This window comes from Populus nigra, chromosome 17 (assembly GCF_951802175.1).
Source record: "Populus nigra chromosome 17, ddPopNigr1.1, whole genome shotgun sequence".
Classification (NCBI taxonomy): domain Eukaryota; kingdom Viridiplantae; phylum Streptophyta; class Magnoliopsida; order Malpighiales; family Salicaceae; genus Populus; species Populus nigra.
In genome coordinates, this window is record NC_084868.1 from 610,540 (window position 1) to 637,555 (window position 27,016).

General features: G+C 34.5%; 4 protein-coding genes across 5 annotated transcripts; 1 reads left to right on the plus strand and 3 right to left on the minus strand.

Annotated features, from left to right (window-relative positions):
* The first annotated feature begins 351 nt into the window (after positions 1-351).
* LOC133677176 (B3 domain-containing transcription repressor VAL2-like) lies at positions 352-8,767 on the plus strand. The gene is made up of 13 exons (XM_062099041.1): positions 352-705; positions 816-964; positions 1,516-1,597; positions 1,685-1,786; positions 2,306-2,946; positions 3,086-3,182; positions 3,277-3,451; positions 3,855-3,931; positions 4,007-4,432; positions 4,864-4,913; positions 5,609-5,722; positions 5,835-5,902; positions 7,722-8,767. Exons 2-13 carry the CDS (start codon positions 837-839, stop codon positions 8,513-8,515), a joined length of 2,754 nt encoding a protein of 917 aa, XP_061955025.1. The 5' UTR covers positions 352-705; positions 816-836; the 3' UTR covers positions 8,516-8,767.
* A 242-nt stretch (positions 8,768-9,009) lies between these two features.
* On the minus strand, positions 9,010-13,458 carry LOC133677177 (probable serine/threonine-protein kinase PBL1). The gene is made up of 5 exons (XM_062099042.1): positions 13,209-13,458; positions 11,450-12,115; positions 10,503-10,760; positions 10,069-10,188; positions 9,010-9,867 (listed from the first exon to the last, which is right to left on the minus strand). Exons 1-5 carry the CDS (start codon positions 13,224-13,226, stop codon positions 9,235-9,237), a joined length of 1,695 nt encoding a protein of 564 aa, XP_061955026.1. The 5' UTR covers positions 13,227-13,458; the 3' UTR covers positions 9,010-9,234.
* A 3,095-nt stretch (positions 13,459-16,553) lies between these two features.
* On the minus strand, positions 16,554-17,788 carry LOC133677659 (uncharacterized). 2 transcript variants are annotated; one of them, XR_009835797.1, is made up of 3 exons: positions 17,314-17,788; positions 16,902-17,214; positions 16,554-16,813 (listed from the first exon to the last, which is right to left on the minus strand). XR_009835797.1 is itself a non-coding variant. In XM_062099777.1 (2 exons), the coding sequence occupies exons 1-2, from the start codon at positions 17,659-17,661 to the stop codon at positions 16,912-16,914; spliced, it is 651 nt and encodes a 216-aa protein (XP_061955761.1). In that variant the 5' UTR covers positions 17,662-17,786; the 3' UTR covers positions 16,554-16,911. The 2 variants fall into 2 exon arrangements, 1 of the variants encoding a protein (XP_061955761.1); XM_062099777.1 differs by having other exon boundaries at positions 16,554-17,214; positions 17,314-17,786.
* Positions 17,789-23,178: 5,390 nt separating this feature from the next.
* Positions 23,179-25,036, minus strand: LOC133676746 (RING-H2 finger protein ATL74-like). Its single transcript, XM_062098477.1, has 2 exons — positions 24,376-25,036; positions 23,179-24,301 (listed from the first exon to the last, which is right to left on the minus strand). Exon 2 carries the CDS (start codon positions 23,899-23,901, stop codon positions 23,332-23,334), a length of 570 nt encoding a protein of 189 aa, XP_061954461.1. The 5' UTR covers positions 23,902-24,301; positions 24,376-25,036; the 3' UTR covers positions 23,179-23,331.
* Between the last annotated feature and the right edge of the window lie 1,980 nt (positions 25,037-27,016).

Sequence of the window (27,016 nt, forward strand, 5' to 3'; positions counted from 1 at the left end):
TATGGGCTGAACAAGTTAATTCATAAGATGATAGGTTAACTTGAATTAATTAAGTGTTTTTTATAATAAAATAATTTTATTTTAAGTAATTTATTTTAATAAAACAATGTGTTTTTATAAAAAATCATTATCAGAGTCACTTGATAATGATTAATAACAAACCCAACTCAATTCAAACCTTACAATATTACCGTGTTGATACGATGGACCGGTCGTGATTAATAAGTATGTTAATAATAGAAGGAAAAAAATGAAATTAATATAAAAAAACAAGAGGGGCAATTAAGAGAGGGAGAAAGAAATAAAAAATTAATAACAATAATAAGGTGGGCGAGTTCGCCGAGTCTTGAAGGAATATCATCGTGCAATGCATGCATTGTTTTTGGCTTTCTAAACTTCCAAACTCATTCTCTCTCTCTCTTCTCCACTGTTATTTTGTTACTTTGCATGCACATGTTCTTCCTCTCTCTCTCTTTCCCCTAAAAACTCAAATTCTCCGTCGTCAATCCTCCCTCCGGTCACCGGCAACCGACTTGTCACCTGATCCACGCACTTAATTCACCGCCTTGACCAATCTCCCCGAACTCGATCATTATTACACAGCAGAACTTCAACTTCCAAACAACATGTCGTTGACAGTCGTCTCTAGTCAACAGACATAACTGAACTGGCTCTAATCTCTGTCTCCTGTCTTAGCAATACGAGGTCAGTTTTTTTAATATTCTGTGTTTTATTATTAATTAACTAGTTGGATTAAAACTAATTAACTAAACGCGATTAATTTTAATTCTTGGAGATTAAATTTAATTTCATAGGTTAATTAAATTAAAATAAAAATGGCGTCGTCGTCGATTAAGAGCTGCATGAATGCAACATGTGGAGTCTCGACGTCGAGTTCTGGCGGGTGGAGAAAAGGGTGGGCTCTGCGATCTGGTGATTTCGCCATTCTCTGCGATAACTGCGGGTAATTTTCTTAATTTTAATTAAATTCTTTAATTTCTTTGATATTCATAGCTTTTTTTAAAAAAAAATGGTCTGGTATTTATATTTTGCTAGGAGTTAATGACTTATTGCGTTAAACGGTTTTGCGCCATTTTTTCTTTTTTTGGTTATCTGAATATTATTAACTCACAGTGCGTGGAATTATTATTATTATTTTTTTTTTATCATTATTAGGATTCTTCATTAATATAGTGCCATCATTTCCAATTAATTTTTTTCTTTTGGGATTTTCCATAGTTGTCGTCCCAAATTTCTGTTAGAATTAAAATGGTCGAATTTGTTTGTAAGAACAGAAATTAAGAAGAGATTCCTGAAAGTGAGGAGCCTAAGTTGTCCTAATGATACTTAAAAGGACTCATTTCTTTTTATTTTTTTTATTTATAAATTGGGGATGGTAGAAAATAAGTTAACAATGGATTCTTACACATCATTTATCGACTGTAACATAATAAGCTTCATGGGATATAATAATTTTGATCCATGGTTATAATTGGGGATTCGTGTTCGCTATAGGTCCGCGTATGAGCAATCAGTTTTTTGTGAGGTTTTCCACTCAAAGGATTCTGGGTGGAGGGAGTGCACTTCGTGCGGAAAGGTAAAGTCTATTGTTTCTATCTGTCCTAGTTTGATCATGGTAATTCCTTGCATAAATTTAATTGGATTTGGTGTTGGCACTTGGCAGCGTCTCCATTGTGGATGCATTGCATCCAAGTCTCTGCTCGAGCTACTTGATGGCGGGGGTGTGAACTGTACAAGCTGTTCTAAAAGTGCAGGAGTCAGTTCTGTAAGAACAATTTTCATAGGCATTTGTCTTTCTTTGACGTCATCTAGACATCTGATCTAAAGAGGTTTTTGTTTTCCATCTTCACCTAATTAATGTACACCAACCTGAAATGACATTCACTTGGAAAGAAAGCTAAGGTACTCATACTGTAATAAATGGCCTAAACACCCCTACTAGCTTGTGAACGAGAACTATTCTTCGCAATGTTTAAATATGCTGAGAAAAAAGTACTCTTTCTAATATACGATGTTTTTATGACTTCAATAACATTTTGCTTATGGTCCGTTGATGCCTTTCATGGAAAGAGTGGGTTCTTTGTGAAAAGATGTAATTATCTAGAGTTCAAGATACTGCTGATTCAGGTCAACATTTCCTTATGTTCATGTATTAGGACATGCTATGCAAATGGTTCTTCCTTCATGTATTCATTATTGCTAGACCGTGCTTGAATTCAAGCCCTGCGGTTCTCACTGACTGAATTTAGGTACTTCAAGTGTAATGAACCTTATCTTGATACAGGTGAATGGTGATGAAAAAACTAATGGATTTGGTATGTCAAAAGTTGATGATGCTGGGGAACTGCAATCTGCTTCTGCTGACAACCAGTTAACAACCGAAACAAAGCTGATGCAGTTAGGTAATTGTATTGATCGTATTGCCACGAGAAATTTGCTCCAGTTACAGAGTAGTGAGACAGACGGGTCTTACAGGAAAATGAAACAGGAGGATATAATACCTCCTGTAGGAGAAATTGCAAGTACAAGTTTCTTGAATTTTAACCAAATATCCAATGCATCATCTCAAACTGCCAAACCAGAGATTCATAAAACCACTGCAGCAAAAGATTTATATGAATCACTAGCACAAACAAACTTGAGTATCAGTCTTGGTTCTTCTTTAGGAAACCCAAATCCTTTTCCTGGAGGTGTTGTCGATGAAAGGGTACTGGCTAAGGCATCCTCTCCACTCCAGCAGGGGCCCAGGTCTCGCCATCTATTGCCAAAGCCTCCAAAGCCAGCCCTTGTTCTGGATGCAAATGCGGGCATGGTCTCACAGATACGTGTTGCGAGGCCACCTGCTGAAGGACGGGGACGGAATCAGCTGCTTCCTCGTTATTGGCCTAGGATTACAGATCAAGAATTGCAGCAAATATCTGGAGAGTATCCATCATTCTGTTATTCCAATTTCAGATTTATTATTTTCTTTTCCTGCTGAATCATGCATTTTAGCTTATGCTTTTAAGATTTTCAAGTTTTCTGATAACTTGATTGTGATATCCTTAACCATTTTATCTTCAAGTCCAAACTCTACCATTGTCCCATTGTTTGAAAAGGTTCTCAGTGCGAGTGATGCTGGTCGCATTGGCCGTTTGGTTCTCCCTAAAGCATGTGCTGAAGTAAGTTTTGATATTTGATGGTCATAATATTTGCACCTAAGAAATAATTTTGTTGATGACTTTGCTGTGTATAAGTTGATGAACCACTGTGCAGGCATATTTTCCTCCCATCTCTCAACCTGAAGGTCTTCCTTTACGGATTCAAGATGTGAAGGGGAAAGAGTGGGTATTTCAGTTCAGGTTCTGGCCTAACAATAACAGCAGGATGTACGTCTTGGAGGGTGTAACTCCATGTATACAGTCCATGAAATTGCAAGCTGGAGATACTGGTATCTTCTAATCCCTACCTTTTCTGAAAATCTATGATTATAATATGTGCTCGATAAAATATATGCCTTTTGTTCTATCTGGTTCTATTCTTTTTCATCATGCAGTGTGTCTTGACATAGCAGTTTAGCTCCCAGAAACTAAACATTTCTGGTTTCCATATTTCTGACAGAACAAAGTAGATAACATCTCAATAGTTTTGTATTATTATCCATAATTTAGAGCTTTCCAGTTCTCCCTCTTCAATAAAAAGAGACCATTCCAATGCGATATTTGTTATGCTATTACTGCCCTAAAAATATTTACTTCCGCAAATTACAATTTAAGTTTGTTCCTAAATCTTAAGTGTAGATAGCTTCTTGGGAGACAGTGGTGTGTTTACTGTCATATTTATATCTATTGCAGTGACATTTAGCCGTATGGATCCAGAAGGAAAACTTGTCATGGGATTTAGAAAAGCATCAAACTCTATTGCAATGCAGGTAAAAACCAGAGTCAGTTTTTATGTTAGCAAACTTGAACATATAGTATTAATGCATATATTATCAAATAAACAGGACACCCAACCATCTGCCATTTCTAATGGTGTTCCTTCAAGTGAAAGTTACTTTTCGGGTGTTTTTGAGAACCTACCTATAATAAGTGGTTACTCTGGTCTTCTCCATTCACTAAAGGGAAGCACCGATACACACTTAAGTGCACTGTCCAAACATCTGCATTCAGCTAGTGGTGATATTAGCTGGCATAAATCTGAGAAGCAAGAAGCCAGGACAAGGGATGGCTTGCTGCTACCATCATTGCTGGCTCCTGAGAGAAAAAGGTTGCGAAATATTGGGTCTAAAAGTAAGAGGCTACTAATCGATAGCCTAGATGCTTTGGAGCTCAAAGTTACATGGGAAGAGGCGCAGGATTTACTTCGCCCGGAACCAAGTATCAAGCCTAGCATTGTAACCATCGAGGATCATGATTTTGAAGAATATGAAGTGAGTAATCTCCCTGAAGCTCTTAGTTATTGTATCCATATGCACCCATATCTAATATGCATTCAATTGTTTTCGACCTGTATATATGTGTATGAACATATGCACGCCATGATTGCATTCTGATGAAAAAAACTCATATATTTAATCTAGCATTCTACCGATTTCTTGTTCTGCACTTACTTATGGTGCCTAATCAACAGTGTTACACGTAGTTATTATGTTTTAAACATTAAAGAGGCATGGATGTTTGGTAAATGGAATTGATATTAGATATGACTAATATTTTCCATATAGTACTGTAGGGCCTTCTCTATTGAAAGTCTTGCTGTTGCTGAACATATATTTGACACCTTGAATATGTAATATACAATTTATTGATGAGAAAGCAGCCGTGCAGTTGATTTCATAATTGTACATGTTTTAACATGTAGGAACCACCGGTTTTTGGGAAGACGAGTATCTTCGTAGTTCGTTCAATTGGGTAAGAATCACTGCCATCTATATCATTAGTTCTTTAGCGTGTGAAGGTAATGCACTCGCAGATTGACCGAATTGTCCTGGTACAAGAACTAACCTTCTGACATAGGGTCTTGAAACTCTAATACAATGAACAAACCGAGCTCATCTTTAAAGATAGATGAAATCAATTCCTAATCAAGATCATCAATCTGCCCCATTTCCGAGTAGCTGTAAATCATTTAAAATGATGGTTTTCTTTTCAGTCTGCAATGCACTTGTGTCATTTTTTAGAGTTGGAATTTAAATTTAAGAGTTGAAAGGCATTTACATCACTGAATGAGAAGAATAGTAATTAACTGCTTAGTCCTGAATCATTTATCAACAGATATCTAAGTTGGCGTATAAAAAGATCAGGAAGACGTGCTAGTTTGTTGATGAAAATGATCTTTATGGTTCTTTCAGCTTTAATCTATGAAGAAGTTCCTGAGATTCTATCTCAAAGGATCCATTCATCACATTTTATATTGTTTTTAATGATCTCAATTTTGATTCCACCTCTGTGGTGGGAAATCATAACCTTTTCCTTTTTTCCAGGCCTTTTTTTCCTTTTTTGGGTTCAAATAGCCTATTTCTGTCATTCGTAATGGAATTTGGCCGATGTTTCTTTAAGTGTTGGTGTGCTAAATGCTTCTGATATTAGATCCTATTTGTTGTTAGAGGACAAGAGCAATGGGCTCAGTGTGATAGTTGCTCCAAGTGGCGAAGGTTGCCGATTGATGTTCTTCTTCCGCCTAAGTGGACATGCGTGGACAATGCCTGGGATCAAAGCAGGTCAATGATATGTCGTTGTCATTTCTGGATCCCCCCCCCCCCCCTCTTTTTTCCCCACGAAATCGAGTGCCAGGTCGATTTACTACAAAGATTAATATGATTTTGTCTTCAGGTGTTCTTGCTCTGCTCCAGATGAATTGGCCCCGAGGGAGTTGGAAAATCTACTGAGACTGACCAAGGGTATGAATCTATGATGCAAGCAAGCATCCCCTTTTCTCCTTTTGTTGAAAGCATACATGATGATTGCAGCTCAAACTTCTCGAATCATTCATGATAGGACCTTTTCTGTTTACATGAAAAACAGAAACTAAAGAGTTTAGGCTGTCTCATACTGAAAATTGTTGCGTAGACCAGACCAATCAAATTGGTTGCTTCTCTTCCAAGTTGGTTGATCGATTCATCACTTGTCCAAGGTTCATGTTGTCGTTTCTCTGTCGAAAAATTTTGTTGTCTCTTTGGGTCGGTAAAAAGAATAGTTAATCTCTAAAGAGACTCCAAGTTCTATCCCCCTAGTGTTTAAACCTCAATGATCGTTTTAAGGATTCTGCTTGCACTTTCAACACAGAAGATTTCATCCATAATCTTGGATAAATGCATTAAAGCATGGTCGTTTAGTCACTGAAATATAGAATAGAAGTAGCGATGCCAATTTCATCCCATCTACCAGATTCTTGACATCACCCAACCCCGCTGGGTCGGTTTTTATGCAATTTGACCTGGGTCAAAACTGGCTAGGTATGGGTGTAGGTGAAGGGTTCACCCAACCCGCACCCGACCTTGTATTTTACTATTTCTTTTTTTTCAATGTTATACATGTATTAAAAGAAATCCCTCTTTCACCATGAAATGATATGATTGAAAACTTTTTTAATTTTATATAGTGGTGGTAAATATGTAATTTTTTATTTTTTTATTTTTTATACTTGATATATTTATCATTTTACACTTGATCTATTTATCATCATTTTTTTTATCTTTATTCTTTTGTAATATCTTTTTTAGTTTTTCTTTTCATTTTTTTGGGGGAAAAAATATTATTTTTTATTCTTTACACTTGGAATATTTGTCACTCTACATTTTGCCTATTTATAATTTTCTTTTTACTTTTATCTTCATTCTTTTGTAATTTTTTTTCTTTACATTTTATTTTAAAAAATTATTATACAAAAATAAAAGTAAATGGTGTTTCACTGTAGTAATTGTAACATTGTTCTATTTTTCTACTACGTTAAAAATTAATTTGAAATCTTACATGTTTTTATTAATATATATGATCTTTATTTTATTTAATTATAACTTCTCCCTAATAACTTTGGTTAGGGAACGACTTTGGTTGAGTCATCTTTTGCTTCCATTAGCCTTTTGATTCACAATTATGTTTTTTACTTGAAGTAAAAAAAATTCGTTAGTAACATCCAGATATTCATTCTTTTATGTTATGAAAAACAAAACGACTTACAATAAGGTGAGCCGAATAGAAATGTTAATTTTTTTTTTTCATTTATTAGTATAGATAGTTCTTGATTTATTGAATGCATGTATAAGTTTTTTTATTTATGATCAGGTTTTTTATTAATTTGTAAAAACAAATGATAGAAAAGCTTGCATATTCATTAGCTATTTGACCGGCGCATTATTACAATATTAGATTGCAATCCTCGTAAAAAATCAATTTAAATAACTAGCTTTATCTTATAATTAAAGTGACCCGATCCAACTGGGTGTGGGGACATAAGAAACCCGACCCGACCCATAGTCATCCCTAAATAGAAGGTTTGCTATATAAACTGGAGTTCGTTCATGAGTGTGTTTGTCTGTCGTGTCCCTCATGAAATTGTTGTATGGTATGCATAATGAGCCACCGATTCATAACTATTTGCATGCTTTAAATTAGTTTTTCAAATATGGTAAGATATCCTTTGCTTTTTTCTTTTTTCTTTTGTTCTTACATTTGAAAGAACTATACTAATATTACAATGGCCTTAATCTTTTTATACAGATTTCAAGAAACGGAGAATTACAAGCAGCCATCGTCCAGCCCAGGAGCATGAATCTTCTGGTCTGGATGCTCTGGCCAATGCTGCGATCCTTGGGGACGCGGGTGAGCAAAGCACCACTGCTGTTGCAGCCACAACCAAACACCCCAGGCATCGTCCTGGCTGCTCATGCATTGTGTGTATCCAGCCCCCAAGTGGGAAGGGGAAGCACAAGCCTACATGCACATGTAATGTCTGCATGACAGTTAAACGCCGTTTCAAAACCTTAATGATGCGCAAAAAGAAGCGTCAATCAGAGCGTGAAGCAGAGATTGCTCAGAGGATTCAGCATATGTCCGGTCCTAAAGATGAAGCAGACGTAGAGAGTAGCTCTAAGCTTGCATCGACGCCTATGGATCCTTCAGATAATGAAGCCAGGTCAGGGAACGAGTTAGAATCCAAAAGCCAAACCAATAATCTGTCAAAAAAATTGGCCGACTCAGGCAAGGGACATCTAGATTTAAACTGCCATCCTGGCCGTGAAGAAGACTCACAAGCAGGGTTAGCGCGAATGAGCATGACAAGTCTTCTTCAAGTAGCAAGCCTTCCATTGGAGACATACTTGAAGCAGAATGGTCTCGCAAGTTTATCCGAACAACAAGCAAGTTCTGCATCGCATGTACCACCACAAGCTGGGGAAAATGGAGGGAGAATTGATGAGGATTGCCAACCTGCTTCGGTTGCTCAAGAGCAGGAGAGCGGAGGCGAAGAGGATGATGAACCTGGACCAGACCAAAGCCAAACTGACCTTCTATAAAGTGCCTTTAAAGCCAAAACGACCCTGTATAAAGTGCCCTTTTCTCTCTTTTTCTGCACAGAGATAAATTCCTAGCTCTTTTTTTTTCCATGTGAGATGAGCAGTAATTTTTGTTTCTTTTTTAGGGTCTTTATTATAATATATTGTGTGACAAAGGTACATGATTTTTTCTCTTTTCCCGTCCAGTTAGAAAATTGGAGGTGACTTGTGCCATGGCCATCGATGCAATACAGATGCAAGTCCTGTTTGAAATTTCGTTTTCCCTAGTGTTTCTCTTGGAATTCGCATCTCATATAATCTCTTCATTTCTCTCTTCCACTTGTTTGCATCATATCTTGAAAGATCAAACCCGACCTACATTCACCACCACATTCGTTCAGTATCTTCGTTCTCCCTTTTGAGTATATCATGGTTATCCCCAGGCAACCAAAGCCCAGGCGCATTTATGCAACGATACGTAACCGACAAAATCATGGAAGAGCATGAAACATGGGTTTGGAAAACTATCATGTAAATAGCATTGTTGATTACAATGAAACTAATTGAATCCAGTCGAACTAGGGTTTGCACTCTATCTACAAACTAGAATCCACTCTAATCAACATCGAGGGATGGGAAGGTGGAAGAACCACATTTTTATCTTTCTATATATTCTGTTGAATCACCAAAAAGGGTAAAAGAAAGCCATTCAAAAAATGAAAAAATGCATATATTAACAATCAAAATCCTTCAACACCTGGCCTTCGAACAGCCGACGAAGATGATTTCCTGCTTTCTTGCCGTTCTAGTTCCTCAAGAGAGAGAGTTGAGGAACAAGCACGGGGAGGAAGAGATGGAGGCAATGCTCGAGGCCTGGTAGGGGAAATGGATGGCCGGGCTCTGGATGGTGGAGACGGTGAGAAACTTAACCTTGGTGCTGGGGTGATGATCCCATTGAGACTAGGAGATCTGGACATTTGTTTACCAGCAACTGCTGCTGGCTCTTGCAGAGGGAAGCGACTGGAGTATTTCATGTCTTGTATGACTTTGAGATGTTCCACAATGGTTCTCATAGTTGGTCTTTCTAAAGGATCCTTCTGAAGACATCTTAGAGCAATGTCTGCCAATGTGCGGGCTGCTTTTGCAGGGAAACGGCATTTTAGTTGAGGATCCATAATCAACGATAGTCGACAGTCATCAGCTAGAAATGGCCGGGTCCACTTGACCAAGTTCCTCTCTTCTCTAGGATGACGACTATCAAGATTTTTCCGGCCAGTGAGCAGTTCAAGAAGAAAAATTCCAAAGCTCCATACATTGCTCTTCGGAGTCAATAGCCCTCTCTCTACTGTCTCTACAGAGAGATTTGCGGCAGCCTGTGTGAGTGAAGAGAAATGGAAGGTGGTCAACTCCACAGAGCAAAAGAATGCCTAAACAGATGCTTTTACATAGACAAATGAAAGCATGCAAATTTAATTGGAAGCCATCTCACCCCACTCCATGTATGGAGGCAGAGCAAACCACTACTGATTTATGCAAAAAGAAGAAATATCCGCAGGCGAGGGAAATCAGCTTACCGCTGTACTGTTAGAGATCTCTGTTTCAGGGATGTGGCCAACACAACCATATCCTGAAAGCTTTGCACTAAAGTCTTTGTCAATTTGTATGTTGGCGGTAGAAAACTCATTGTACATAGCCTGCAAATCAAAGGATAGCATCAGCAAATATAAAACTTATGGAAAACTAAAAAGCTTGGACACTATGCAGTCTCCCACCTATTTCCCTTCAGGGAAAAAAAGAAGTAACAAACAGAGGATTTATTTCAATTGGCTCGTAGATTCACAAATCAGGATCTACTGCACAGATTTAATCAATTAAATACTAACAATACAAAAGAGAAAAAATGCTAACCTATCATCCATATGGAAGTCTGCTAAAATTGTGAGCTAAACATGATATCATGCAGTGTTTCATTGTTCACTTTATGTGGATCAAAGCAGCAATTTTTTACCTGGAAAGGCCCTTCTTCATGCAAGAAAGCAAGACCTTGTGCAGCACATAAAGCAATTTTCATCCTGGTATTCCAGTCAATGGGAGGGCCATCAGACCTTCCATACAGTAACCGATCCAAGCTTCCATGATAAAGCCTCTCATAGACCAGCATTCTCTGGTCTGAGCCATCACGTGCATGGTAACCAAGCAACTTGCATAAGTTTGGATGTTGCAAAGATGCAAGGGTATTAACCTCATTAATAAATTCCTTTAAACCCTGGAAGATGAATACAAAATGAGTTTAATTGCAAAATATCAAGCCACTTCAAGTGTTTAAATAGGAAAGGAAAATGATAAATAACTTTATAGATCTTCTTTAAGTAAAGCATAAGCTATCAGCAAATAATGCAATCTAAGTTCTAATTGTATTCTTAAGGTAAAACTTAAATCATAGTGTCATGCGTGAAAGAAAGTGATAAGATGGTTACACTTAGCACCTCATCTTTCAGCAAAATACATTATGTATCCTTAGCGAAAGAAAATTGACAGTATTCCTCTCTCAATCTACACAATTGCAAACATTCCTATCTGATTTTTTTGGGGAGCAAAGGTAAACCACATACATCGGCTTTTCTAGAAGGCAGCTCACTAAATTGGAGTTTTTGCTAATCATGTGAAACAAATAACAGCCTATGCACTCCAATATCCCTTAGGCCAGAGAAAGGACTCTCGGCGTAATATTTTGAAGGAGAAAGAAGATGGGGGGTGTCAAATGGATGAGACAAGCATAGCAAGTGCTTAGTTTACCAGTAGATGAATAAATTTCTAGAAACGCAAGACAAATAAGAAAGCTGTTCATAAATTTAAAGAATTATCAAAGCTCAACTATCAGCTGCCATCAACTGAAGATCTAAGAAAAATCTCTTCTGTGGCTGTACATTGATAAACAGTCACTTCATGCATTACCTGAGGAGATGGGTTAAGGCGAATAACACTAGCTTCAAACTTCTTCGAACTTGCAGTTTCATCTCCAAAGGAAGCCCTGAACATTATGGAAGAAAGGCCTTCAGAGACACATCGATCTGAGGAGAAATTGCAGCAAGCAGATTGAATTTCTTCATATGGAAAGTTCCTCAGTGTTCCACTGTATGTTCCACTGCGAGGCAGTGGCAAGGGACCAGAAGCATAAAGAGAGCCACTGCTATTCACTGATTTAAAGCTACTCATAGGCTTCAGTATAGCACCGCCCTGAGGTGAAGGGAGTGGAAGAGGTTGTGGACCCGGTAGCCGTTGTTCCTTTGAAATTCCAATTCGGTTTTTTGACTCCTCATGCTCATCATATTCAGCTGATGCAAGAGCATCTTGTTCTGCTGCATCAAGGCTTTCTGGAGCCGATAATGCCCGTGCCCTGTTGCTAGGTACTTTGTTTTCTGGTTGAACAGGCTTCACTCTGGTCCGAAAACTAGGGGGTGCTGACTGCAATGAACGTGTTGGGACCTGTGGCTCAGGTAGAGTAGTTGGTATTTGCTCCTTAGGACTGACACGCTTGATGGAAACTGACGGCTCAGGCCTTTTCTTTTTGCACTTTAAAGCAGTGAAACAACCCATCTTATTACATTCAATTCTTGAAACCTGCATGGAAGTCCTCTATGTTTCAGTAATGAAAACAAACAAAAAAACAGCTTAATTATCAATACCAACTTCCCAGGCAACAAAACATTTGGAAAAGAATGCACGTGTAAACTACAAGATTAGATATTCTCAATTATTCACAATAGGGTTACAAATCCTAATATGACCAAAACTTCAAGGGTTCAACTTGCAGGAATTTCCATGGTTGACCGTAATTATCCAACTGGATAACCAAAACGATCAATTCCTAACCTTCAGTGCTTTTCTATGGAAAATGCTTGGTATACATGCCTTTACTCAGTGAGGTATCATGATAGGAACATTCAAGGACCTCCATCAAAGTTTCAATAAATTTTATCTTTTTAAATCAATGACAGCTCGAATTACACCTCAATTAATCAAAAACACTATAAGGGAAGTAAAATCATAAAGGAATAAGCTGGCCAGTGGGTTAATTTTGGACACCCCTTCATCACAAGCAGATCAAATTCCCTTAAATTTTAAGGACCGAATCATCAAAATTGCTATTGCAATCACAATTAACCTTGCACGACATACATCAGTGTTGCCAAAAAATAACAAAAGAACAAAACAAAATTATCCAACTTTGAGTTCTCCACACACAATCAAGGTATCTTAAATCCCCTAAAATGCCAACTAGACAATATGTTCCCCACCAATGACCTACACCATTAAATTACTGAAGGATAAAAAAAAAAAGGCATACCCATTAATGCACTTTCAAAATAAGACAAAAGGCTACATAAATCAGCATCCCATCAACTGAACCAAACTACCAAAGCCCTGATCCAAAATCATCCCAACAAAATTTCAAAACTTTAAGCACCCAAAACTCCACATATCATCCTATCACCTACTTCAATTTTCCTATCAAGAAAATCCCACAAGCAAACAAATAATACTTTAACAATAACATATAAAAAATAAAAATAAAAATCAAGCAACAAACAAACATTAAACAAAAAAGGGTCACAACTTTACAATCCTTTAACAAAAATAAAAAGAACCCAACAGCTTCCAACTTAAAACAACCACAATTCTTAAACCTTTAAAATCAATAATAAAATCAAACCTTTAAACACCAGCTCATGAAAAGCTTCCAACTTGAAAGAAGAGGGGATAGAAATCGGGAGGGTGGAGAACAAAAAAATGGGAAAGGTGTGATTTTGATGAGGTAAAACAAAAACCCTTAACAAGTCAAAGAAAAGAAAGCAAAATGAGAAAAGGGGAAGGGGGAGAGCTTTATTTTATTAACAAAAGGTAGACAAAAAAGATGCTAAGGTATATTTAGTGTAATAGAGAAGAGAGAGAGAGAGAGGCAATGAGAGCACTGGTCAAACCTACCAAAACCCAGAGTTTAATTACTCCATTTAAGATGTGATTATTGTCACCTACATTTACAGCAAAAATAAAATATTATATATATAAATAAAATTAGATTTATCATTTCTTTTAGACATTTTTACCCTCTATGTTTTCTTGTTGATTTATTGCTGGCTATTTTCCATTTCTTTGTTTGATTTTGAGTAATGACTTGATTGCCCTTTGTAGCCTGCAATGCTATCTGGTATTTTTCTTTTCTTCCTTGTGTTTTTTTTCAAAAAACATTTCTAGATTATTATTTGAAAATTGGTTCATCAACAAACTATCCATATTCACAATGATATGTTTATAAGAGTGTTTTTTTTTAAAAAAAAAATTGCTAACAATGAGGATGCATATATAAGATTTGAAAGTAAAAATATGTGAAAAATAGAGTAACTTTATGTTGAAAGGAAAAAATCTATTTTTCAAGTAAAAAAATATTTATTTATTTTTTACATAAGTTCTCTAATTAGTTAAAGATCATAATTGATTTAAATTTATCTTGTAAGAATTACAAAATAATATTATATTCAAAGTTAACATATTTGGCGAGGTTAAAACTATAAAAAATCTTAATTTCAAATTTTATAGTCAAAATCATTTAATTAGTAAACAAATTATTCAAAATATTCAAAACTAATTAAAAAAATCTAATTTTATGAACACCACAACAGATTTTTTCTTTCACTTTAAAATTTAAATTATTTATAAACATTCAAGCTGCTAATTATGATTAAGTTTCAGTAATTTAATTACATGATAGATATTTATATTCACAACATCAATAGACATAGGATTTAAAAATACTTAAAGGTGAAATATAAATCGCTTTCTCATTATACATGGCAACATGATCCTTTTAAGTACAATAAAAAATATATATTTTAATAATCAGCCTTCAATGAACTAATAACATGCATGAATCTCTTAAATTTACTTTTATTTATGATATATTTAATAGTGTGGTGATGTTTAGTTGAAATTATGTTTTATTTCAATTATAAATTTAAAAATATTTGATTAATTAATATATATTACAGTTTTGCATGAATTTCATTAAAAAAATTTAAATTAAAAAAAAAATTACAATTTATATTCCAAAATATAATCTCAAAAGCTAATAAAATGACAAACAAATACAAACTCAACACAAAAAAATTAAATCACCAACCCATTAGCTTAAAAGGGTGTTTTGGTCTTGTGGGAGGTAGGGGGCATGCAAAATTGGAAAAAGTGATACCCATAACTGTAAATTCACAAGCTACCTCGATTTTCAACGAAGAGACCTCGATTGAAGTGACAGCTCAGTCAAACCTTGGAAACTTAATTATTTTCTTAAAAAAAAAGTTTTGAAAATTTTTGAATGTTTCAGTGTGGTCAAAGAGACCCATCAAGATAGGTCTTTGACTCAGAAGATTTGTCCCCGTCAGATTTGCTCGTGGCGGAGAGATCAACGGCCAGAATGAATCCACTGAAAGCCACTGTAGGTCCCACACTGAATAGAGACTCGGCGACCCCATCACGCGCCATGCAAGCGTGGGCTTCACACCAAAGGAGGGGATCGTGGGGGCCATACGAGTGCTTTTCACTGTTCATTCTGACAGCGCGTGTGATTGGCTGCTTCTAAAACGCGTGGCGGTCTTAACTTGACTTAACCTGGATGGTAAAGTCATTACAGACAATATAAGGACTGCATTAATTCTGGACTCTGTTAAGAAAATCTTTCCCCGCTGTAATCATAGTTCATCTTATCCTATTAGTAATGGGCCAGACCTTGCGAGCCCAGATTACATGTCTTAAAAGGGTTCAAACCCGTCATGCTCTCAGCGGACCGACCCGGATCTTAGACGGGTCCGGATAAAAAATTAAGCTAACTTATCAAAACTTATTAGTCTATCAAAATTCAATTCTCAGCATGTTAATTTTTTATTAAAATAATATTTTTTAATGTTTTTAAATAATTTAATAATCTATATATAATCAAAACTCCACTTTTGACCCGTTGTTTTTTTTAATATTTTTATCAAAATAATATTATTTTGATTCTTTTAATAATTTAAGAATTTATATGAGAGAGTCAAGTTTTATGATTATAAATAAAGTCAGATCAAAGCATGATATTTTATGATCTAGATTGGATATATCTATGAATAAATAAGATAATAATTAAAGTTTTTACTCTTTATAATATTTTTCCAACGCATATTTAAAAAAATTAATAAATGTAATAAGATATAGTGACTTTTATGTTCTATATTAATAATAAAAACAAAAATAATATTTTTTAAATACCTGGGTTTGGCAAGGGCAAAACATGGTTTGAGAAGAAAATATTAATGCTAAACATCAAGAAAAAAAACTCTAAAAATAAACATAGTGTGCTAGATCATGATCTTAAAGTGGGATTCATTCGTAGGTTCTATTAGTACAACGAATCATTAGTATTCTTAATGGTTTTTTTTTTGTTATATATTCTTAATTTTACCTCACCTTGTCGTCAGGTTAGGTAAAATGGGGGTTTTCGGAGGGTACAACTGGTATTTATGGAGTCGGTCAAGTTATCATTAACATGTTGTCTTATCAGCATAGGGCCGAAGACAGAGAAGTCGAGCCTTGCACAACATGTTCAAAGTAGCAGACTTTGAAAAGTAGGGTGTCTTTTGTCTTGGGCTCAGGGATTTGGTCTTAAGCTTTCGGCTATAAATTTCGTGTTATACTTTGACCAGGTGAAGATTTTACAATACTCCAATGGAGGCATAAACTCCAGCCTAGACATTACTGGGCCAAGAATTTGCAAAGCCCTGTTCAGATTTGCAGCATCATCTATCATATACTGATTCTTATAGCACAGGAGCTATGGCCAATTGTCATTTTACTTTGGGTCCAGGAGGGTTACACTCGCACACTTGTAATGTCAGATATCTTTATTAAATCTGGTTTTGATATCAACTGGATAACCCGATCTAGAACTTGATCTAAGCTAATTTTCATATTAAATCGAGTGAGTTAAATAGGTTTATTTGACAGCTCAAACCGTGATCTGGACCCAATCAAAACTTGAACTTGATCATTTTCATAGATGTTGAGAAAATAATGGCGTGGGAAAAATGCACGCTGTTTTTTCTTTGAGCAATAGGCATGTGTGGTGTGTGGTAAAAGATAGACAAAAGAAGAAGAAATCACCTAATCTAATCAAAGAAGAATTGATTCCATCTACAATGTAGCATTAAGGCTACCATTCATAGGATAATTGGGATGTCAAATCCTCTGACTGCACTACACCCATAGATTGGCAAACCTTGAAAAAATTACCTGAATAATGTCAACTTAGTCAGGCAACTAACCATCTAGCAAAATCATGACCAGAAGGGCTAGAAGAAAATGAAAAAGATGATACTACCTGAGAAAGCTCATATAAAACACCCAGAAGAGGCAGCATAATTCCATGCCTTCCAGACAAATTCTGAGACGAAACCTTGATCATAATTCATGTACTCGTCTAAACGAAACATAACTGCACAAACTGCAGTTGCCATTGTTAAAAACACCAATAAAGTCATGGCCTTTCCCGTTATATATTTCTTGAACAAGAAAGCAAGAAATAACAAGACAGATGAACCATGGATGATAATTCCCTTTTGATTTCTCTCACAGATTGATTCTGAAAGCAATGCCAGTGTCCCGACCAGCAAAGATCCAATGCAAACTGGCTTCTGCAAACATTAATCAATACTCAGAGATTCATGCCTTTAAAGACAATATGCATAGATAATAAGAGAATTGAGTGAAGTGACATGATGATTCCATACTACCTTGTAAGAAAACTCTCTCTGTCGATCCACATGTAATTTACTGTCTGGGTTTTGAAGATTTTGGGTTTTCTCTGCTGCAATTGCCTGTTTCTTTGAAGGTAAAGTCTTGAACTTTTGAAAAAATCTGAGGAATTTAGATTTCAGGGTTCTTGGTTTTTTCCATCTAGGAATTGAATTCCGAGATTCTGTATTCACTTGGAGGAAAAATCTATGGATTCTAAGAAAGATTGAGAATTTGGGCGACTTCCAGATGGGTTGATCTGTTTTTGTTGCTTTGAATTTGAAATGGAATTTCTTGGCTCTAGCATGTACTTTGATTTTCCAAGTTTGCTGCTTCTCTGCTTGCATTGTAGGCAGACAAGCAGACTAGCCAAAACAGAGTGAAAGTGGAACAGTGGGTTACCAGCAAATTATTAAAGATTTTAAGAGCCGTTGAAGCGCTGGGTTGCCCCAGACAGAAAAGGTTAGCAAAAGCAGCAAAAATCAGATAGGAGAATCGGCCCTTTGCTAGTCACAAAAGATAAAAATTCGTGGCACCAATTGTACCAACAAACACACTCGGTTTGGTAAGGTAGATTTGTTACTGTGATAATGATTTTTTTCAAAGTAATTTTTATTTAAAAATATATAAAAATAATATATTTTTATTTTAAAAAATTTATTTTTAATATAAACATATTAAAATGATACAAAAATATTAAAAAAATTCAACTTTTTAGCAGATAAGCGGAATATTTAACCTAATTTTTATCATGAAATAATGGAAACAATTGGGACCGTTGAGAGTGCAGATCTTTCAGTTTCATAGAGGTCTTTATCAAAGAGATCTCTTTTGAAAGTTCATGTTTATGACTAATTTTAATTAAGTAAAGGACACGGAATATAAAAAAAATAAAATATTTCATATTTATCAAACCAAGTCAATTATTAACTAGGCTTGGTACCGTGATTATCAAAAGCCAACTATTACATATAAACACAATATGAGCGTTGTTGTTTTTTCCCTCCATGTGATGAAATATTTAAATAGAGGGTTAAGAACTCGATCAGGTTATTATAGCAGATTAATTGACCACCTTATAAATTAATAAATGAAAAACAAAAATTGATGTGGTTTGTTCAATCTAGCAGGCAAAAAGCAAATTGATCGCTCCGCTCAAATGACGATTTAGTTAAAAAAACAATTTGAACATGTCATTGTTTTTATTTCTATCTAACCCAATTTTAAATGTGAAATAATGAACTATTAAAAGAATTAATTGAAAAAAAAAAGAAATGAAATGAAAATATTTATTGTATTAACCCGGATTAATATATGAAATTTACAATGAGTTTACCTAATTTGACAACATGCTTCTTTCCTTTTCATTTTCTTATTTTCTTCTTTATTGGGCATTGAATTACTCTTAATTAATCTTAAGCTAGATTAAATCTGGAACTAAAATGAAGAGTTATAAAAGATTTGGAGATAGAAGTTCTTTAAAATTTTGATATTGTATTGATTGTGGTCAACTTGAGTTAACCCACAAAACTCACAACTATGATCATTGATATAATCCCATTTAAGTAAATCGTTTGGACAACATGTTTCTTTCTTTTCTCACAACTTGGTCAGGCCTTAATTGAAACTTAATTAGCCACAAGTTCAATGAATTTTGAGATTAAATTAAAGAGTTATTAAAAAAAATTAAGGACTAATTAAAAAAAAAGAGCTTAAATCCATGACTAAATTGAATTAACCTAAAAGAATAGAGGGAGAAAATAAAAAATAAAAAAAATAAAAAAAACTTGGCACACGCGTTTCACATGCCACGTGTGAGGAGGTTGCCGAGGTTGAGGTGGCACATGCGACCTCCTCCGTGACCTAATAATAGTATTTTTTGGCGCCATTAGAATCATCTTGTCTAGCCTTTCATTCCTAGGCGCAAAGTTGGCATAAGACTCTCAATGTGGCTTTGATTACCTTTTCTTTCCTTACATTATTTTTCCTTTATTGTCTCGATATTCTTGCACCAACATAAAAAACATTATAGCCGTCCACGATTTTTTATTTGCGCGCGTGCGTGCGTACACTACTATCTATTGTAGAAAATACCCATCAGTTTTAGTCTTTACCAAGACAAACATGTGGGACTAAGACAACAAAAAGCAAACCTAACTTTTTAAAGCTAAATGATAACAAAGAATGAAGTTGTATTTTTTTATTTTAATTTAAATAAAAAAAATCATTGATAACAAGGGGTTAAATTGTATTTTTTTTAAATGAGGGACAACAAATACATTAAGCAACCAAAAAAAAAAAAACAACCTGGATGTTATGACTTAATTCGTCAAACCTGCGATTCGAGTTATGAATATCTAATAATTTTTTAAAAAATTTATTTTGTATCTAAAATATAAAATATAAAATATATTTAAAAGAGCCCAAGCACTTGAGTCTGGATTTCTAGAAAAAAAGCTTAGGTGCGTAGGCTTTCAAGCCTAGACCTACAGGTTTGATATATTTTTTAAAAAATTTATAAAGGACAGCTGCTTTTTTTTAAAAAAAATAATCAAACAAGATGTCACTTGTGTTGTTTTACAATTGAAAGACTCGATTGATGAAAAAAAAATGAGAATCAAAATGAAAAAAATAAAAAAAACACTGCTTACAGTTCATAGTAGAGGGCAAGTGTGTGCATAATATTTTATACGGTTAAACAGCACTCTTTCATTTCCTCGCAGCTCTGAGCCATCCTTCTTGTTACACTATAACCACTTGATCTAATATAATATTAGTAATGATAATAAACGCACATATTCTGCTATGTTTATAATGTACTTTCCTCTCGATTAAAGAGTGAGATGCACCCATACATTTTAGAGAGAGCTTTCTCTCCTTCTCTTTCCTTCTTCCTTTCTCGATCTTATCTGCTATGTGTCTGTGTATTGACCTAACCATCAAAGTGGGCTCGCCGTTGCTCTCTCTAATGCCACCATCTTTCAGTGTTTGGGCTTAATGTGTGCAGGACTTGGGAGGGCATCACATGCACTGCCATTTTTTGTTCTCTTAAAGAGGTTGAAGATCATGCTCAAAACTTAGAGCATCGTCAACAACCGAACAAGGTAGGTGTTTTTTTTATCCACCCCACCTCCACCTCCACCTCCACCTCCACCTCCACCCCCACAAGAGCAAAAACCCTTCCACACCCACCTCTAATCGAGTAAATGAAGGCGGGCACAGTGTCATCCCTAATATCGGGTGGGGATTCTGGAGAATTTTTTCCTCTTTCTTTTTTAGTTTTTACTCACTTTCCCTCGAGTTTTAACAGGGTAAGTAGGTAAAAAACTCGGGTAAGTAGGTAAGTAAAAAAACCAATTACATTAAGAGAACCAGAAAAAATATAACTGAAAAAATTAAATCTTGAAAAAATTTTAATTAAATATATTAAAATTTTAAAAAAACTGATTGGTTTGGTTTTAGTTTTATAAACCTGAAACTAAAAAAACTGAATAGAATCTAAACTGAAAAAGCTGAGTCAAACTAAAAAAATCGGGCTAAACTGGTTTGAACTGGTTTTTTTCTAAAAAACAAACCAAATCAAATCAAAACCGGTCGATTTAAATCAGTTTTTCTTTTTAATTTTAGTTTGATTTTTTTTAATAAAAACCAAATCAAACAAAAAATAACATCTCCTAAATTTCCTAAATTTTATAGAGCAAATTAAGTAGTTGCTTTAGTTTTAAGAAGAATTAATTTGTCCTATGTTTTTAAATCTACTTGTAACTCGATGCTTTTCACCCGCTTTTCATATCTGTTTTCAATTTAATTTGCTTAACTTTTAAGAAATAGGAAAAAAAACGACAATACGAAAAGATTGATGAGAAAATAATATATTATTTAGAGAAAAAATATATATTCAAGCATGGCCAATATTATCAAGAGATTAATTAATTATTTTCAAGAGTAGAGGAACTATTTAGCTTATTTTGAAAAACTAGGGGGAGTAATTTTATAATTTACTCTAAACCAACCAGCATTGCTCCCCATAGTTATATAATATTTATTATTTTCAACTTTATTTAATTCTATTTTTAATTTAAAATCTACTGGATATTAAATTTGTAATACTTTACCTTTCAACTATTTTTTACACATTTAACATTTCATTCTTTAATATTAAATTTATTAATATTAAATTTTTTAAATTTAAATATTAAATATTAACCTTTCAAATATTAAATTTTTTTTTGGTGTTTTAAGATTATTTTGATGTGATTATGTAAAAAATAATTTTTAAAAAATAAAAAAAATATTATTTTGATATATTTTCAAATAAAAAATACTTTAAAAAACAACCACAACCGTATAAATAAGATAAAATAGCCTTATATATATATATATATATATATATATATATATATATATATATATATATATATAGTTGATTTGATTAAAGGTTACTGGTTTAATGAGAGATTAATTGGGTTTTGTGCTGTGGAAATGGAACCCTTTCCCTCTCAGTATGAATTGAGTAAAACTGTATTCCATGTGATTCGAGTCCACACAAAACACTAGCATTTGTCAAGCTGGCTAGATCATTAAGAATGACTCATGGGGTAGGGGCAACAAAGTTGTTTCTGTGACGTGGTTTATGATAATTTTTAGATATATATTTTAATTGAAAATAAATTAAAATAATTTTTTTATTTTTTTATATCACTGCAATAAAATTATTGAAAAATATTTTAAAAAATAGTTGACCGGGTCAACCCCAAAAACACGTTTAAGAAACTAGAAACTACGAGGAGTCTACCAAAGTATGGGAAACAGCAGTATTCACATGAGAGTTGAGACAATAGTGAGTCCAAGCTAGGTCTGTGCATGAAGAAGGTGGGCGGCCCCTTGATTAATTTAATGCTGCAACTTTCAACCACAGAAATGATTTTTTCTTGCGTTATTATCCTGATAAGCATGCATTTTCCAAGCTTTTCCAAAACCCTGAGCCACCTTTCCAATTGGTTGTATTCTAAAAAAAAATTGTTAATATAAATTATAAGATGAATCCAACATAGAAGAAATCAATCAATCAAAGGGTGAAATTGACATTAGAGGGTCCACATATTTACAACAACAAGTGATATATCCGCATAACCCCAAACTTATTTTTTTTGGAATCCAGCCCGGTAGGTCCATTAATAAACTTAGGGGTTAATTCAGACCGGTCTATTGAAGAAAATGAATTTTTTTTGTAATCTTTTAAAAAAATTCAAATTAATCCAAGTTAATACAGTAAAAATGAGCAAATTATTGAATTGGGTCCAGCCGTAGATTAAAGGTGTATTTGAAAACGTAGTTCAAACCGTGTTTTTTGAAAAAAAATTTTATGTTTTCAGATCGTTTTGATGTGATAATTTTAAAAATAATTTTTTAAAAACTAAAAAAAATATTATTTTAATATATTTCTAGATAAAAATTATTTTAAATCCGCAAAGACAATCCAAATTGGCCAAGAATTTCCTAACTATGGCATAACATGGTTTTCTAATATTCCGACTCTCAGTGACCTGGCCAGTCAGCTGGATGCTCATGTAACACAGACTATTCCCATTCGAAGCAGGGAAAAGGGTTCTGAAGTTAGTAAACCCTCCATGACCAAACAGGGCAATCGATCAATTTTCTTACAATCATGGAATACTTACCATGCCAAACATCTCTATAAATGTCGTAATGTCAGCTACGCATGACAATATAGAACCATGAAAAAGGGGCAAATCTTAAATTAGTCTTGATCATGGTAACATCTAGAATTCCTTCTGCACATGCATCAGCAATTATAACCCTGCTGCCACCATTCTTTCTAATTAACTTGCTGATTAACAATCTAAAAAGTAATTAGCAAAATTCTTTAGCACTTGCAATATGGCCTCAGATTGTACACTCAAGTCAAGCATTAATTCTCAACTACTGATACAAGCTGATTTAATGTCAACCACCATGTTCTGGCCATCCTCTGGCTACAATATTCAACCAGGCCCTTAAACTGCTGTACTAACATTACCTTGTCGGCCGGGATCATTTTCGCCTGGCCGTCTTGCTTCGGTAACCTCCTGAGCTGCACCTGAATCCGTGGTATGTTCAAGCAATGAATGCCGACAATTCGGGCACGACGAGTGTGACAAAAGCCATGTGTCTATGCACCTGACATGGAATCCATGGTTGCATTTCGGAAGCACCCGAACTTTCTCTCCGTCGACGAACTCCCCTAAGCAAATTGGACATTCTGTGGCTGCGATACTCCCTCCTGCTCCATAGATCGCCACAGGGATCTGGCGTAAATCACTCTTCTTGAGTCCTGTGGCAGCTAAACGCGCTGCGGCTTCTTCTGTGGTCTCCAAGGCAAACCTGCTACTGCAGCGCAAAAGGCAACGCACAATTGAATTCAATCCTAGCGCACCGATTAGTGCACATAGCAAAGCTGCTAATATAATCACCATGTTGGTGTCGAAATTCGTCTCGTTAATGTACGAATCATGCGTTCTGTTCCCATTAGCCGGTGCCACATCAAGCGGTACCGTATCAAGCATGCGGCGATGCATATTGACCATCAATTAATAGGAAGAATTCCCTTCTCTTTTTCAGCCACTAACAGCTTGAAATCTTTAATCAGTTTTGGTACTTGAAGGAGAGGAAATGACTCACAGGAAAAAGAAAAGAAAGATGACTTCTGAAAGCTTGGGTTGATTTCTTGAACTAAGAAAGAAAGGATGTCTGCGGTTGGTTCATTTTGAGAGTTCCTTGCAGCAATGTTGTAAAGATTCCAACTAGAAAAAGACACATGAAGAGCATCTTCTTTGTGTAAAAGATAAGAAGAAAAAGCAACAAAGTGAAGCGTTGGAGATGATCAGTGGCTGTTATCCGAATCAAGGGGACCGTTTTTACTGCAAGATTCCCAGCTTCTTAATCAGAAATGGTCCTGTCTTCTACATGTGCTCAGATAATTTCTCCCTGAAACCGAAACCGAACAATAAAGCAAAAGACATGACCGAGATTGGAACTATACAGCAAATTATCAGCCTTACCTGACTCTTGTTTCTTTATCATTGGCTACTGGCTACTGCAATAATTCATGCTTGCTGCTCATGATCTTGACCAGGCGTGTAGAGAGGGTATATAACTTGGTGTCGGAAGGGTTTAACTTATATTAAACGATTGAAGTCTGTGGAGGGGTCATGACGCTAGGAGAGATATTATGCTAAGATACAAAAAAAATTAAGGGAAAAAAGTAAGCTATAATTGTAGCAACTTTGCCTACCTAATCATGATTATCAAGCACTACTCTAACTTAAAGCTTACTCAAGTACCAAATCTAAACCTAATCCTCTTAATTACACAGTTGGACATTGCTGGGTGGAATCAGCAGATGATAAGTTCCTTGTTCATGTGACTTTTTACCCAGATGATAAGTGGGGGAGTTTGCTGCCACCATTTCATTTGATCACATATCCCTTTTGATATCATATAAAGGTAGATAAGTACGATGATTAAGGATTAAAAAGACGAGAGAAATCGTCATCGCCCCTTCAAAATATCGTTTGCCCTTTTCCTACCGTGATGCCATACTTTTTGCTTGCACACTCAACTTGATTTTTTTGGGTTCTGAAAGCAACTTGATCTGAATCAGGGCAGGAGCAAAAAGATGGGGTAAGATTTAGGTGTTTTGTAGGCAGAGAACATTTTTCAAAGTACTTGAGAGCTCATAGCATTTTGTTCCATCATTAATATCATTAACCATGTGTTAATTAAGCTAATTAATATAACTAGCCAATGTCCCAACGTTGTATTTTTTTAACATTTTTTTAGAGAATCATAATTCTTAAAATATAATAAACAATAATACCTAGTGTGTCTCTCCCAAGTGTTTAAGATTAACTTGATGCAACTACTGCTCAAATGTCCCTAGCTTCAACTCTGCTACAAAACTCTAAGAAACTGGAATTGGCCCAAACAGAGGAGAGGAAAACGCTCATCTCTGGAGAAGAGGAATGGGATTTGGCACAGAGAAAGGAGGAACCATGCATTAAAGAATGTCTGTACACTTTGTTTTGTGGCCCAATAATATCAAATTAGTCAAGACAAACAGCCCTTAGTACGTGGCAAGGGGAACAGGGGATTGGTCCTGGACGATCGACGAGTCTAATTTTGTGGGGTTCAGACGTTCAGGCTATGTTCCTAGCAATAGACTCGTGGATGATGCGTGTGAGCTCTTGATTGGGAAAAATATATGCGAGTTACATCAAGTGGGGCCATAGCAACTATGCAAGAGATTACAACCACTTCCCTAAATCTAATCTCGTTGCTTGTGGAGTTAGGTAATGCGAAAATAAAAACAGTTGGTAGTTACAGCAGTTCCAATACATAATTTCCAGTACCAAATTAAGTATTAAGTTTGTAATAAAATGTATCAAGGTTGTAGAGAATTATTTTATGTTTTTATTGAACTTGGTTTAATGGGCGAGTCTTAAAATTTATTTATCTAATTATTTATCTAGTCCAATCTTAGAACTTTTTGATCTAATTATTTACCTAGTTCAATCTTAAAACTAAACTGTGGAGTTGTTCTGGCTGATCTTGTCGATTTGATCAATTTAAAAACAACCTAAATAACTTATAAATTAAGTATGAGAATAAAATTAAGAAAAAAATCTTTTTATTTGATTTTTTATCTAGTTTGGGTTTAAAATTAAATCATATAAGAGTTGTTTCAATATAATACAATTAATATGATCAGTTTAAAGATAACCCAAATAATTTTTTTAAAAAAATAATGAAATTAAAAAAAAATGAGTTCGGAAAAAAACAGAGAAAAAAAAACATTTTATTTTATATAGAAGCTAAATTATTGGATCGTTTAGCAACCAAATGTAGGATAATAACAAACTTTTTTGCTTGGGCAACTAGCATCGCTGGAACAGCATAAAACTAAGGTACTATTTATTTTTGTATTTTTTAAAATAATTAATTTTTATTTTATTTTTTTAATTTTAAATTAATATTTTTTTGTTGTTTTTGAATCATTTAAAAATACTGATATTAAAAATAATTTTTTAAAAATAAAAAATTATTATTTTAATATAATTTTAAATAAAAAATACTTTAAAAAATAACTACAACTACATTTACAAGCAACCCTAATAATAATAATTAAAAAAAAAAGACCACATGATGATACTTTATGGAATGAAGATGTAGTCAGGTCCTCAACCCACCTGCAACGGGTAGGAAAGGAAGGTTCTGATATCATATTTCATGTGTTATGAAGAAATGGTTGCACGAAGTTACAAAAAATGACTAGGTATTTGGTATCTTAATTAGTTAATTTTTTTTACTTAATTATAATAATATTTTTGGATTATCTTTCGTTCAAAGCTGATAATTTACAATCTTGCTAATGCATTCGTAACAAATTATTTTTCTTGTATTTCTTTTTAAATTTCAAACTCTAAATATTAATATAAATAGCTAACCCACCTACCACTTTAGCTAAGCCCGTTTGGTTTATGAAAAAATGACTTCATAAAAATAAATTTTCTAACTTTTTTATATTTGTTTATTATTAAAAAAATTGTTTAATCAAAAAAATTTATAGTAAAAAAATAGTTTGGTTTATAAGAAAATACTTTTCATTTATTCTAGACGCAATACACTTTTTAAAAGTGATAA

Coding starts and splice junctions, on each gene's coding strand:
- LOC133677176 (XM_062099041.1), top strand. CDS start 837: ATGGCGTCGTCGTCGATTAAGAGCTGCATGAATGCAACATGTGGAGTC. Junction 4,914..5,608: donor TTCGTAGTTCGTTCAATTGG/GTAAGAATCACT, acceptor ATTTGTTGTTAG/AGGACAAGAGCAATGGGCTC. Junction 5,903..7,721: donor TCTACTGAGACTGACCAAGG/GTATGAATCTAT, acceptor CTTTTTATACAG/ATTTCAAGAAACGGAGAATT.
- LOC133677177 (XM_062099042.1), bottom strand. Junction 10,761..11,449: donor GCCTTAACCCATCTCCTCAG/GTAATGCATGAA, acceptor TTCATCTTCCAG/GGTTTAAAGGAATTTATTAA. Junction 9,868..10,068: donor AGATCTCTAACAGTACAGCG/GTAAGCTGATTT, acceptor TCACTCACACAG/GCTGCCGCAAATCTCTCTGT.
- LOC133677659 (XM_062099777.1), bottom strand. CDS start 17,661: ATGCAAGCAGAGAAGCAGCAAACTTGGAAAATCAAAGTACATGCTAGA. Junction 17,215..17,313: donor AGAGAGAGTTTTCTTACAAG/GTAGTATGGAAT, acceptor TAATGTTTGCAG/AAGCCAGTTTGCATTGGATC.
- LOC133676746 (XM_062098477.1), bottom strand. CDS start 23,901: ATGGTCAATATGCATCGCCGCATGCTTGATACGGTACCGCTTGATGTG.